General features: G+C 44.1%; 1 protein-coding gene across 1 annotated transcript in view; it reads left to right on the top strand.

Annotated features, from left to right (window-relative positions):
* Positions 1–13,524, top strand: part of TFAP2E (transcription factor AP-2 epsilon) — a 95,021-nt gene that overhangs the window by 62,419 nt on the left and 19,078 nt on the right. Inside the window, exons 4-5 of the mRNA XM_085647984.1 lie at positions 9,366–9,594; positions 10,218–10,336. Of these exons, the coding sequence (XP_085504110.1) occupies positions 9,366–9,594; positions 10,218–10,336 (348 nt within the window). The remainder of the gene's footprint in view (positions 1–9,365; positions 9,595–10,217; positions 10,337–13,524) is intronic.

The following is a 13,524-nucleotide window of genomic DNA, read 5'->3' as shown; positions in this document are numbered from 1 at the left end:
ATCGTGTTAAAGTGAACTCGTATGAGAACAGCAGAACCATGTTCTGCACCAACTAGCAATTGTGAAGAAATATTGGAAGTTTGTGAGGAAAAAACGACATCAGGGTCTACACGCTGCAAAAGCAGGAAACTCCACGCAGTATACAGGTAGCTTCATGATAGTAATCTATGTAAGAAGTGTTTTAGATAATAAAAACTCCACAGAGCCCTAGTTTTGAAGTCAGATTCTAAGGGATTCTGCATTGGGACAATGAAGGCGTGAGCACCCATCACCTCCCTTGAATTATAGTTCACTGCTTGTTTTCCCTAAATTCACCCCATTCTCAACCTTTAATCCTTTACTATGTGCAACACAAGAGTCCCCTAAATCAATGAGCTACTTCTGAAAGTATAGAATTAGAGGGGTGTAAAGCACACTTAAAGCCCCAGCAGGTAATCACTATTTCACCCAAGAGGATAGCTGGGGCATGGGGTGTGAAAAAAACTTTTCTGTAGATTGGTCGGGCAAGGTTCACAATATACCGGCGGCTTCCTTCAGGGCTCAGTAGGGTGCGGTAATTGCATGCTGCAGTGTTAATATATATGTGGCTGATAGCTCTAGTCTTCTTTGAGGCGGTGGCTGCTGGGAGAGGATGAGGTGAGCGTTGGATAACGGGAGATTTGAGAAATCATGTGTAATTGTGGGTTCAAAGGGCAGCAGGAAAAAGCTGGGGAGAGGAGCAGAGAAGGTGAAAGAAAAAGGGTGGAAGAGGTGTGGAGAAGAGATGGTAGCAATAGGTGAATCATTTCCCTAGCTTCTGGCTATTTTTATTGGCATAGTAGTACCTACCAGACCACAAATCTGTATTCTCGGCTACGCTAGCTTCTCAATGTCGCTAACAATGATGGCAATCTCTTTGCCGTGGTAGCACTAGGATATTAATTGAAGAAGAGAGGGCACAGGGGGACTCAGCCTCCCAAATTATTTCCACCAAGCTCCTTGTGTTTTTATTTTTATTTTCAAGAGTTCAGAAATCAGCTCAAAAGCTACTTGCTCAGGCGGGCTTACTAGCTACATCTGTAGGTCTCTGCCCTCTTGCCCGTTGTTTTATGCGTAGCCCAAGTTGATGTTACCATATAGACACAAGCAAAGTAATATGGGCGCCCACATATATCTGTGGCAGGCTGGGAAAATCTGCAGAATTCACATATGTGCCAGAGCCAGCAGAAGGTGTGTAGGGACGGGGCAGGATCAGTAACTTGTGAGAGTTTGGAAGTCAGAGCTCGAAGATTCAGAAGTTCCTGAAGTTCGGGCTTTGAGCGTCTCTGGAGGCAGGAGTACCGACTACTTTTACTTTCTAGTTTTTATTATTCATTATTGGTTTGCATGCTGTACGAGACCAAGAAATCGTTCATGAGAATTTTTATCCAGACTATTGCAAAAATTCTTTCCTAACTTTCTAAAACGTTTCAAAGAAGGCGTCCCCAGCCCTTTCCGATGAAGCGTGTTTTCGGAGTGCCTGGGTTCAGCTGACGCTCTCGGCTCCCTCCATCTGCTTGGAAACATGTCCGTGAGTGCTCGCGGCCGCAGAGCCCGGGCAGCCCCGCTTGGAACAGTCGGGGCAGTGTGAGCTCTGCTGCGGGCCGGGGTAACCCTACACCGGACGGACCACGGACCTGCCTGGGCACGGCTAGCCCGAGACCTGGGTAAATGTTTGTTCTCGAAAATGAACGCGTGGAAGTGTACTGGCGGCTCGGAGCTCTGATTACAGCAAGAGGAGATTTTATCAGAATGCCGGAATCGGGGAAGGGAGAGCGGGAACGGATCAGCCACCTTTCTCAATATACTTTTTTCAAGATCTTTTTCCCTCCTTCCCTGTCTACAACTAGTATTTCCTCCCTTCTGCTCTTTATTCTGCTTTTCCCTTCTTCTGCTTATACTTTCTCTCTCGTCGTTGTTCCTTCTTTCCGCTCATCCTTCCTCCCTTCTATCCTTCCAGCTTCCCTTTGACCACTTTCTTCCTTCCTTTCTCTCCTTCCTTCTACTCCGCCCCCTTTGTCTGCTCCCCTTCCTTCTTCCCTCCTTTCTACCTAATATGAGTACACTTTTAACTTTTTCTCCCCTCAACGTTTTCTTTTCTCTTTTTTCTCGCTAATATCATTCTTTCCTTCCTTCTTCCCGTTCTACTTACCTCCATTTCTCTCTATTCCACATACAGCCTTCCTTCCCTTCTTACTCTCCTCCGTTCACCGCCCTCCTTCTCTCTTTCTTTTTGTCCTGGCTCTCATCTGAGTGAGAAAGGATCCCTTGTGCATGTGTTAGTGAGAGGAAGCGAGAGACAAGGGAAAGGTTCAGTTAAGTTTCTTCTGCGTTCTACTACCCTTTATTTTAGATCTTCGACCCTGACGTGAGACTAACTCTATCTAACCCAGCCCTACCGGCCTTTCTGATGCACTAGATGAATGAAAAGTCCCAGCTTTTTCCAAAGCCTGGTTTGCCTATGCTGTGACAGCTCTTACAGTACATTCCAGTCAGACATTATACCCAGGGCCAGTGGAATTATGCGGCAGGAGAGGACCAAATTATGCATCAGTTGGCTAAATCATATGGCAAAAAAGGCAAATTGTGCGACCTTTTGCAGCACATTTTGTGATAGTATTGCTTCATAATTTTGTCAATTTTATTTTTACATATTAACACTGTCTGGACAAAAGTTTCAGCTCATTAATACCAGTTTGACATTCAAATACAGTAATAAGCAACTGAAAGATGATCAGATAACCTTTGTATAGGGTCTTCCACTGCATGACAACAGAGGCTGCTGCGATTTTTTATAACTTTTGGTCCGTTTGAGCTACAAACAATTGTTTTTCCATTAAAATCTGCAGATTATGCAGCAGATGATGGATTATGAGGTAAATGCTGACAATCCATAGCTATGCAGAAACCACAGCAGCTGCAGAATTGCATAATTGAAGTGGTCCTGATTATACTATGCTTCCTGACTGGGCACATCCTCAAACATCAGATTGTCTCCATATTCAACCAAACTAGAACCTTTCTTACTCAACCCAATCTGTTGCATGGATTTTTGAAGCAAAAAGATATTTTGTCTTTTTGGGCACTCACTTTTCCTTGCCAACTAGGACTTTTTAATGCCATTTGTTGCAATCCGGCTCCCTCTTGTGGCGTTGTTGGTAGGCGGCTGTCTGCAGTAGCCTTAAAGTAGCACTAGCCCTATGCACACCCCTCTAAAGCTAAAATGGAATCCGAATGCAGCGTGGAGATGAATAATGTCTCTTTTCTCAAGCCTGACCTGAGCTTTGTATTATATTAAGTCTAAACTGGTGCAAAAAACAGAGCAAACCCATGTTCTGTCATTTGCGGTTGTTACATAACATGAAATAGCACAAATGTTACATAAAGATCTAAAGGACTAAAATGGAGGAAACAGTGAAAGCATTGCAAGGTACATGACACATGCATTTCTTATTTCACTAGTATATTTTGGGAATCTCTAGGAGAGATTCAAGAGGTTCAGTAGGACCTGAGAACCGAGCTCCCGAGAGGTTGAACCACCCCAGAGTCAATTAAATTCGACATAGATGCACCACAGACAGAGTGTGCAAAGTGATTGCGTTAGATGTAAACTTGGGAAGGGAGGATGTAAGGGGTCCCACAGCCATGAACTGGTAGCACCATAAAGTTTGAAGTTGAAAAACCTTGAATCACCCCAAAATTCACTTGATTCGACTGTGTTCAGTTACTTTTTGCCTACTATATATTTTTTTTACATCACTGCTTCAGTAATACATGAGTAAAAGAACATTTAAAAAATGGCATTGCCCTTGATTTCCTGTTTGTAATAAGAAGTTGAACAAACTCGTTTACTTTAACCTTAGTTCTCTCTTTTTCATTTAAAAAGTATTTTTTGCACTGGTACAAAACTTTAAAAGGGGGTGTATATTTACTACCATTTGCACTGGCACTGGTGAGGTGCAGTGCAATTTCATGCTGTACTTGTGGAGGTTTTGAACTGCAAAGTAGATAGAAGCTACAGTTTGCATAATCTTGCATCACACAAGCATCTGCACAAGACTTTAATAAATATACCCCATAATGTTCTATCACAGGTCACAATTTCCAATCCTGAGAGGGCTGACTCAGCCATTCATCGTTCAGAGGTTGATTAAATTAGAGCCGCTGAGTGAGTAAATCAGTGCCTGTGAGGGGTTATTAAGAAAAACAACAACGTTCTGATTGAGGTATCATTTAGAAATGATATTAACACTTTTGGCACAATCCATATAACCCAATGATGCGCAGCAAGCACCAAAGAGACATGTAGAGCAAAAGAATATCTACAAATAAAATTCATAGTTATGAAGGAGAAAGGGCTTATAGCCAACAAAGTGAACACACTGTACTGACATGGGAGGTGACCTGAAAAACATGTATGAGATAAATGTGCGGCAATATACAATTAATACGTTTTGCAGGAACATGTAGAATTATACATCAGAAAAAATGCAAAACCACAATTTGAACAGATATGTCTTTAGCTGGAAATTTCAATGACATTTGGGCCCAAATTCATTGAAGGGATGTCTTCAGGACAAGACAATGAATATGGCAAGAACTTCAGTTCCACAGTGTAATTCTGCATTGACTATGGGTTGGAAGGAAGGGGGCCTGGAAGTGGGAAGGACAAGAGTAGTATGACCTTAATGAAAATGTCTGGGTTCAGTGGAGGTAGACTATCCAGTCAAATAGAAACTCTCTTCGGGTATCTTAAAACCAATGGAAGTAGACCAATTCGGGGCGACAAGCTCGAAACTCGTCAGACGCTTAAATCACATGGTGTCAGGGGTAATCTGAAATTTTAGAATGCAGATGCAGACCCTTGAGACGTCCAGTGACGGTAGAAACACCAACACCAATTGGGTTTGTAGGTTCAGAGTGAATCTGACATAGTTTATTTTTTATTTATTTTTATAAATATATTTTTAGTTTATTGACATTTCATTCAAACACATAACATCTGGCGACCCTGACAAAAAGGGTTCACAATTTAACCAATTAGCCGGGCATTATAGTGGGCTGGCAAGTTGCAGACTATTGTCTTACAGCAGTCATGGACAACACCTACAGTTACATATTAGGCTGTGCACTTACTTAGCCATCGAGAAAGCACTTTATACTTTGCAAGTGGTAAGACCTCGGTGGCGGTACAATATAACACCTGTATGTTTTGTCTACTAACAGTTGTGGGGGCAGTTTTGTGTGGACTTTTTTTATTGTTGGTAAATCGACGCAGCCGTTTGCGACTCTTTGTGTCTCGCAAGCACATGCCCAAAGCCTTGGCAAGTATCCATTACGAGAGACCTGTTCCTTCCGAATCCTGAAACTGCTGTTTGCACAGAAATCCGATTTACAAGTTTTGTGGTAGTTACCACATGCCTCGCAATTTTCCCCAGGTGAAGTTCGGCAGGTTTCACCTGCCAAATTGTACTGGGGGGAAATGCTCGGCAAATACCGGTGCGTGTGAATTTTGGTGGCAAAGCACCAAAATCCACATGTTATTCCTCATTTGAAAGGGCATGACTTGTAATAGGCGATAATTATCACACCTTTTAAATTCCGAAAAGCTGCAATACTAATTGCTTTCCCAGCCAGGCCACTCATAATAAGGCCCCAAGTGTGGTGTCCCGGGGAGTCGGGTCTTGAATGTTGGAGACTGCCTCATCCACCAGGCTTCGTGCACTAGATCACATGTTGCGGGTAATAAATTCTTCCATAAAAATCCCAACAATAAATACATGAATTGTATATAGCGCACACTGCAAATGAACAATTCGTTTGGGGCTTGAATAATCAGTATTACTATTCCCCAATTCGACGGTACTCCTTTTCTCTCATATGGATGACAAAAGGCTGAGCCGACCCAGCCCAGACTTGTACCTGTAGGTTACAGACTGATTCCCACAGCTCTGTCCTCTGAGCGATCACACCGACTTGTAAACAATATTTAAATCACGGGATCCGGGCACCTCTAGAAAGGCAGAAAACATCAGCTCAGTGCACACACTCCCTCCAGGGCCCGCGAGCTTTACCACCAGCCTTTTCCTGAAAGAGAACGTGTTTTGCTGCAGTGGGAAGAAAGCTGTTACCTGCAGCAAAATGAGAATCCTCTAAGTTGCATAATTAATTTGCAAATTGCAGGTTTGCCCTTTAAAGGTGAGTACAAGACAGTGAAGAAGGAAGGGGAGGCGGGTTATCTAACCTCTAAAAGAAATTCTTGGCAGGACTCCACCGTTTTGTTTGGCTTTTGCTTGAAATGGTATTAATTCACAAAGGCTGTTTGTCATTCAGTCTTGGCCGGGGGCAGGTGTAGCGTTTTTAGTTGGCGCTTTCCCTTGGGGCGTGTCATCGCTCTTCGGTCTGTGACTCAACAGGAAGAATGTGTGCGCAGCCGCACTCCAGCTCGCGCGCAGAGGAGAGACTCGGAATGCAAAAGAGTTTCTAAAATAGACCTGGTAAAAAAAAAAAATCTTTCCTTGTATGCTGGGAGGGCCATCTTAACAGCATTAAAGGCCCCCGGGCAAAGCAGTGCACTGGGCCCTGCCTACACAACCACTCACTGGAATAACAATCTTTAACAGAATATTAGTGTTGAATTCGGTCAGCATGGGGCCCCTATGCTCAGGGCCCCCGCCCCAGGCCACTGCCCAGCGTGTCCCTGGGTTAAGACAGCGCTGTACACTGGTACCAATCACTTTTAATTTTATGGAGAGTGAAGAGCAAGAAGTGTCAATGCCAATATGCCTGGCTTTATTGTACCAACACATGTAAACACAGGCATTCAAAATGCAGCATATGTGTGCTTCATGCACAAATCATGCACAAATGCTCGTTATAACATTAAAGCCTGACGTGTTTCCTTTTCAGTGTTGGAGAATAAAATTTGGGAAAAGATTTGCTTTCTGTAGAGAATAGATAAAGAAGATAGCGTGAGGATTGAGTAGCTTTCAGGTATGAAATAGTCCCTCATCAATTCCAATGGAAGCCCTTATGGGAAGGCGGAATGATGGACCAAACGGTTGTATGACACAACCACGCATTCTTTTTCCATGTGTTCCTTAACAACGCGGGTGGAACAACTAATGCGTCTGAACCACGCATTCCATTTACAATGCAAGTCGTTACAACGACTCGCCTCAGGGTGGGTGCTGGACTTTGGAATAGTATATATTACTATTCCAGCTCCAGTCACCGTAACAGCAGGGAAAGCATTAGACTTTAAAGTCCAGCGCCCTTGACCTAATGCATGTTGTTGTAACAACTTGCATTATAAATGTAATGCGTGGTTCAGACACATTCGTTTTCCCGCCCGCGCTGCAAAGGCAACGCGTTGTACGGCAGTTGTTGTATTTGCCCTTTCCCGCACCAAACAGCCATTAGCATGAGGTGAGAGAGTTATATTTCTCTGGGTGGAGCCAAAGGCTCCTTTATGTATATTTTTGAAAATTAGTAACAATGTGTCTTACAGACAGATGCACTGTAAAGCCATACCTAAAAAGGTAGGGGACGTATCTAACGAAAATCATAGTAAAAGTAATCGCACACCACTGCGCACCCTCCTGCATACGTTGAAGTGCTTTGTCCAAAAATAAAAGCTTAAGCAGAAACTTTGGCTATGCAAATTCTCATTGTGAAATATTCGCCTTTAAGAATGAATGATTTCAGACAAGCCTGACCATAATTCACTCTGCTTGGTTCATTAATGGGAGATTGAAGGGTCCCATTTCTGATAATTTGATTGTTGCAGAAATGTATGCACACCGAGGATTCTTCCAGAAAAAGGCTGCCTAATTTTAGTCCATGAAGACAGAGATCCATGCCAGATATTCAGTAATTTTTGCAAAGGATACATTTGCAAAAAAATAATCCAAATGAGACTCATTTACTTAGTCTGTGGCATCCTGAAAAACTGGCATGGATCCAGTTATCATAAACCAAGGTTGGACACTCCTGTTGTAGGGAATGCCGCTCGCTGAGGATGAGTGTGCTTGAGATCTGGTTTCTTCACCTCCGTCTTTCCATGACAAGCACCTGGTCATTAAGATTACTGGGTTATAGGGCATCCAGTTGTGGGGGAATCCTGAGGTCCAAGACTCCTCCCAAGGGTAGTTGTTGGGAATGGAGCATGGTTGGAATGGTATTGTGTTAGTTAATACAAATGCCAAGTTGTTTGTTCAAAGGCATGGTTAATTAAGCATGGTCTACTGTGGTTGTGATCATGTGACCGGTCTTAATGGTTTGATGTTCCACCTATGATCGATAGCTTACTATCGCGGAGTATTTTTGATGTCAGATTATCAAATCTGCATCTTGTCTTGAAGAACGCTGGTGTGCTGCAGCACTGGCCTGTGTAGTTCTAGGTTGTGATCATGTGAAAAGTTCCTAGGCTGAGGCTCCACCCACAATTCACTGATGTTGAGTAAGAGTTGAGGTCTGGATACAACATCCTGGCATACCATGGATGATCCTTCTAGGCCTTGTAGGATGTTGTTTGCGTGCATGGTTGAAATCTGGTTACCACAACTCCAGTGAGACATAAGAACTTGAGTTCACGGAAGTAATTTGACAAGGCAGCTCCCCTGTTACCACAAGACGAGTCTATGTGATGTCAGGCTCCTTCCTGTAACTGGGGCTTGTTGAGTAAATCTGAGGTGTCATTAAAAACTCCAGGGATTAAAAAGAGTGGTTTTATTTTTAGAAAATTGAAACATGGTGACCCTGTTATGATCATGGGATTGGTCCCTGAGGGTTTGGGCCTCCACTCCTGAATTGATGTACTGTTACGGTATGGTCATTGGATCTCCATTGTACCACTATAAAGACAAATGTTGTGTGGTTATTATAACATAAAACCCTCAGCTGTGATCATTAAGTGAGTCCATGGGGGCGGAAAGTCCTAATACGATATACCGCTGTCGAGGTTGTGTGCACTTGAAATCTGGTTATCACACGGCTATCATGTCATGGAGAATGCTAGTTTATGGCTGTTTCTGGTGTGTGTTGTTCGATGCCAGATGCGATCATATCGACCTTGCGTAACCAGGCTCCTACGAAGATATGCTACTTGTTGAATGTGAGTACGCTTGAGGCCTTCTTCCTATGTTTATTTTTCCCATGAAAAAGGCTGCTTCATTGAGGTTACTAAAGCATGGCGGGCGTGGTTGGAATCAGGTAGAAAGACCATGGTAGATTCATGTTTGATGATAAGAATCCAGTGTGTGCTAATGCTCTGCCTAGGACCCAGCGATTGTTGTTAGTGATCATTGTACCTCTTACCCATTCCCCCTTCTCTCTTTCTCAACTAGTGCCCATCCCCTCGAAGCACAACGGCAGCTCCATCTCAGCCATGCACCTGAGCAAGGACAGTCTGATCGGAGGAGTGACCAACCCCAACGAGGTTTTCTGCTCTGTGCCCGGACGCCTCTCACTGCTCAGCTCCACCTCCAAGTACAAGGTGACCGTAGGGGAGGTCCAGAGGCGCCTGTCCCCACCCGAGTGCCTCAACGCATCGCTGCTCGGAGGAGTGCTTCGACGGTGAGGGTCCTTCCAATAAATATACCTGAAAATTGGTGAACAAAGGTAGAGCTTGGTGATGTGCATCAAACCCTTACCTCTTCCCTGCTAGAAGGCAGGGCAAAATGTACAGTTTCCTGAGGGCTTTTAACATACAATTGATATGTAATATCAAAATAATTAGCTAATGGAAATATATTGTTCGCCCAGTGCAGTTAACATAAATGTGTGAGAGGTCGGTGGGTGTTCTGGTAGTGGAAGAGCAGTGGGCGCTATGGGTGGGGGGCAGTAATAGGAGAGCTACCAGTTTTGGGTGAGCAGGTCAGGGTTAGGAGATACATGGACAGAGTTATGCTGGAGAGTAATTTTGGAATATAAAGGAGTATTACAGGCTGGGAGTACCTTGGCGGGTCTGAATGGAGGTTCCAGTAGAAAAGCAGAGTATGTTACTTGACGGAACTTTAACACAGTTGTGTGTGGGAGAGGTCTCACCGTGGTGATACCAGGGAATACCACAGGCCCGTAGGAGGCACTTGCTGGAGCTCCAACTCTGACCCAGTCATAAGCCAGCAGGGAATGTTGGCATCTATCCACAGCTTAATGTGATGATATGTTGACTCTCTTCCTTTCTTTTTCTTTTTTAGGGCAAAATCGAAAAATGGCGGCAGGTGTTTAAGAGAGCGGTTAGAAAAAATAGGGCTAAATCTACCGGCAGGACGACGCAAAGCTGCCAATGTGACGCTGCTGACCTCACTGGTTGAAGGTAAGGCTCTTCCCGTGTGTCAGTCTCAAACATAATCCCAAAAGCAATAGGAATGGTAGAGTCAATGGGTAAACAATGAGCCAAGAGAGCAATGTTACACTACTGACCACATTGGTAGTAGGTAAGGCTCTTCTTTCCCAGTCTCTCAGCGTCAACTCTACAGCGAATACCAAAAACCTCCAGGAACAGGTGCGTAAATGGAGCAGTCCAAAGGGAAGCCTGCCCCCGTGACTCTTTGGCCTCATTGGCAGGAGGTGGAGTTCTCTTCCCCGCCAACCCTGAGCATAATCCATAAAAACAAGAGATAGGGGTGGGGGAATGGGCAATGCAGAAGGCCAATCTAACCCGGAAACTTCACTTGTGATAGCTAAGGCTGTTTCCTGCTTCCTCACCCCACCCAATCCTGGAAATGGGCCTAGTTCTCAAAAGCTGTCCTGGCACCAGGGTACCCAACTTTTGCTGCTCCCAATTCACTGTTGCCGAGGGGTCTTGAGTCTTTATATGGCAATGGCTCCATAACGTCAGATACCCTGTTGTGTTGCCACCATAAAGTAGTATGAAGAAACCTACAAGCTTCAGCTGGGAAGGTCTGTTTGTTAGTTGATGCTCAATACGAGGCCTTTGGACACCAGGACAACTTTGCCAAGATCAGCGATGTTGGCATAGCTGCCTTACTCTTTCCCTCGTGAGTGGGCGGGGGGGGCTATAGTGGGTGGAAGTAGTGCTTGATGAAATCAGGTTAGCATTTTGGCTGAGGAGCTATGTGGCAATGGTAAATGTTTGGAGCTAGATTCATTGCTGGCGTAAATTGTGGAGGTTCCCTCTTTCCCAGACAGGTGTCCCCGTCTTGCAGTGTGTGGCAGGATACGTTTAAAGTCCTTGGCTGTTCAGAATTTTAACTTCAGTAAACCTAATAGGACGCTTCAGGCTTAGATCTCTCTCAAAGCCAGGGAGAGCGCTTTACAAAGCCAGGCACAGCGCTTAGAGCAGGCACGCTCCCAGCTTCCATGAGTATCCACTGTGCATCTTGAGGCCGCTTGTTCCCCTTGGGTTCTAGTTAGATCCTTCAGGCTTCTTGGCACCCTGCTGTGGTCACCAGTGGATCAATTGATCATTTCAAATAACGCCTGCTATTTAAAGATCTTCGAAATTGCAACCCTTCAGTGTCTAGCAATATGGACACATTCTTATTGTATACTGTGTCACCAAAATCAAAAAAGGGGGGGAGGTAGAGGGAAATGCTATGTCCACCCTCCTATGTCATATGTAATCAAAAAATCTGAAATCTCAGATAGAGAACCTAGCAGGAAAAAATCACTCAAATGTAGGCGAAAACAATGCAAAAAAAGAAGGAAAAATGCCCTTTCTTGAGCGTTGTCGGAGAAATCCTCTCTGGCTTGCTTGCCTAGTGTGTCCCTCGAGACCGCATATACTGTGTCACCAAAACATTCTGTGGGGTTTGTGGCTTGTCCTCCAGAATTATAGTGGAAAGTGCTGCAGTTATTATAAGCATAATAGGGCAGTAACAGATGTCAAAACCTTATAGGGTCTGAATGCCTTTTTGAAGGGGCTATATGGACTCTCCTCCAAGGAATATTTCAGGAAAGTAGCAGCAATTAGCATTACTGAAAATCTTAGACGATTTAAACACTGCTTACAAGGGACTCTGGTTTTACCATTTCTTTGACTTTCCTACACTGCAACATTCTTTGATTATCACCTGCATTTGTCACACTACTGGGAGTATTAGCTCAAATAAGCTGCCAGGAGGAACCGTAACAGAGTGTGATAAATGCTCTCGCTGCACAGGAATACTTGACTTCAGTGTACTAAATTGAAAATGATTTTGTAAGTTTGACACACGGCAGTCCGGGCCCTGGAGTTACACAAGTGGGGACCCAAATTATGCAGTAGCTTTGACTCAATGAAGCGGCAGGAAAGTCAAAGTATGCCTCACAGTGGCAATATTTCCCCACTATGTGTCATTGTAACACCCCCAGATGCAAGAGGGATCGTCATGCTATGCAAAATTCAATTGTCTTGTGTGAAAGCACAACAACACAATTTTTTGATTCTGCCCCTTCTTACTCCTCGAGTAGGTTTGTGGCAAACCATACAGTGTTGCTTGTAGTCAGCCAGAAACAGGCCTACATGGGCACTCTTCATACCATAAAAGGTGACTCTTTTAAGCTGGCTATCCCAGTTCTATTTTAGAAGAGTTATAGGGTTTAGGTTTTAGGTTTTAATCTGTGTCCACACTATGTACTTCTAGGAGCACCTATCTGTGCCAGGAAACCCCCTAATGCAGCAATATTTGACTTTAAGTCTGCATAAAGCAAGTGTCTCGATAGGGGGCACTGTAAGATTCAAGACAACAAACCTGAAAAAGAGACGTCAATGCTGACATTTGTCTGTCCCTAAATGCCCTCTCAGACTGTTTGTTGTTTTGAGAATGTTTGCAGTGTAAAATGAATTTGCACAAATAAAGAGGCAAGCCAGTTTCATGGTAAAGAAGGAATCATTCTTTCCACCCTGGTTGAATTCCATTTAAATACATTGGATACCCTATCGGGTGATTAGCCGCGCTTTACAAATCCTGATTGACGGATTGATACGTCAGCATTATTTTTAGTGCTGAAGCCCTCCCCTCTCATTCATGTGGGGGCATTAATGGAGCCGGAGGAAAGCTTGCTTCCCACAAGTACCAACATAATACCCAGGTACAGAAATCAGAACCAGAAGGTGGTCAGTTAACATGTGCGGCCTGTGCCGCACTGCTGCACCATGAGTGGTGCATTTTGTTAGCAGCTTTTAAACCCATCCAAGTGTGAAACATTTTTTCTATTGAAATCTACAAGAGGGTGGTGTGGCGTGTGCCATGAATCCATATTTAGGCACCAAACGCTGTTGTTGCAAAGTCGTACTTTTCCAGTGGCCGTGAGTACAGTTTAGTTCCTGGCTCACCGCAGTGCAGTGTTGCTTTCACAACGACGTGGACTTGGCACTGCAGAGGTACACGTTACTACAGGATTCTATGGAAATTCTCTGGCACTGTTACAATCTACTCATAAACAACAAAAGAGTGAAGCCAGTATGTCAAGGGCTAGGTATAGGAATCACTCATGTTTTTTAAAAGGTTCCTCACCCACCAACCTAGTTGGTGACATGCTTCATCATTGGACCCCCAC

Source organism: Triturus cristatus, chromosome 3_2 (genome assembly GCF_964204655.1).
Source record: "Triturus cristatus chromosome 3_2, aTriCri1.1, whole genome shotgun sequence".
NCBI classification, from domain to species: domain Eukaryota; kingdom Metazoa; phylum Chordata; class Amphibia; order Caudata; family Salamandridae; genus Triturus; species Triturus cristatus.
The sequence above is the reverse complement of the archived record's forward strand: the minus strand, read 5'-3'. Positions and strand labels throughout refer to the sequence as shown.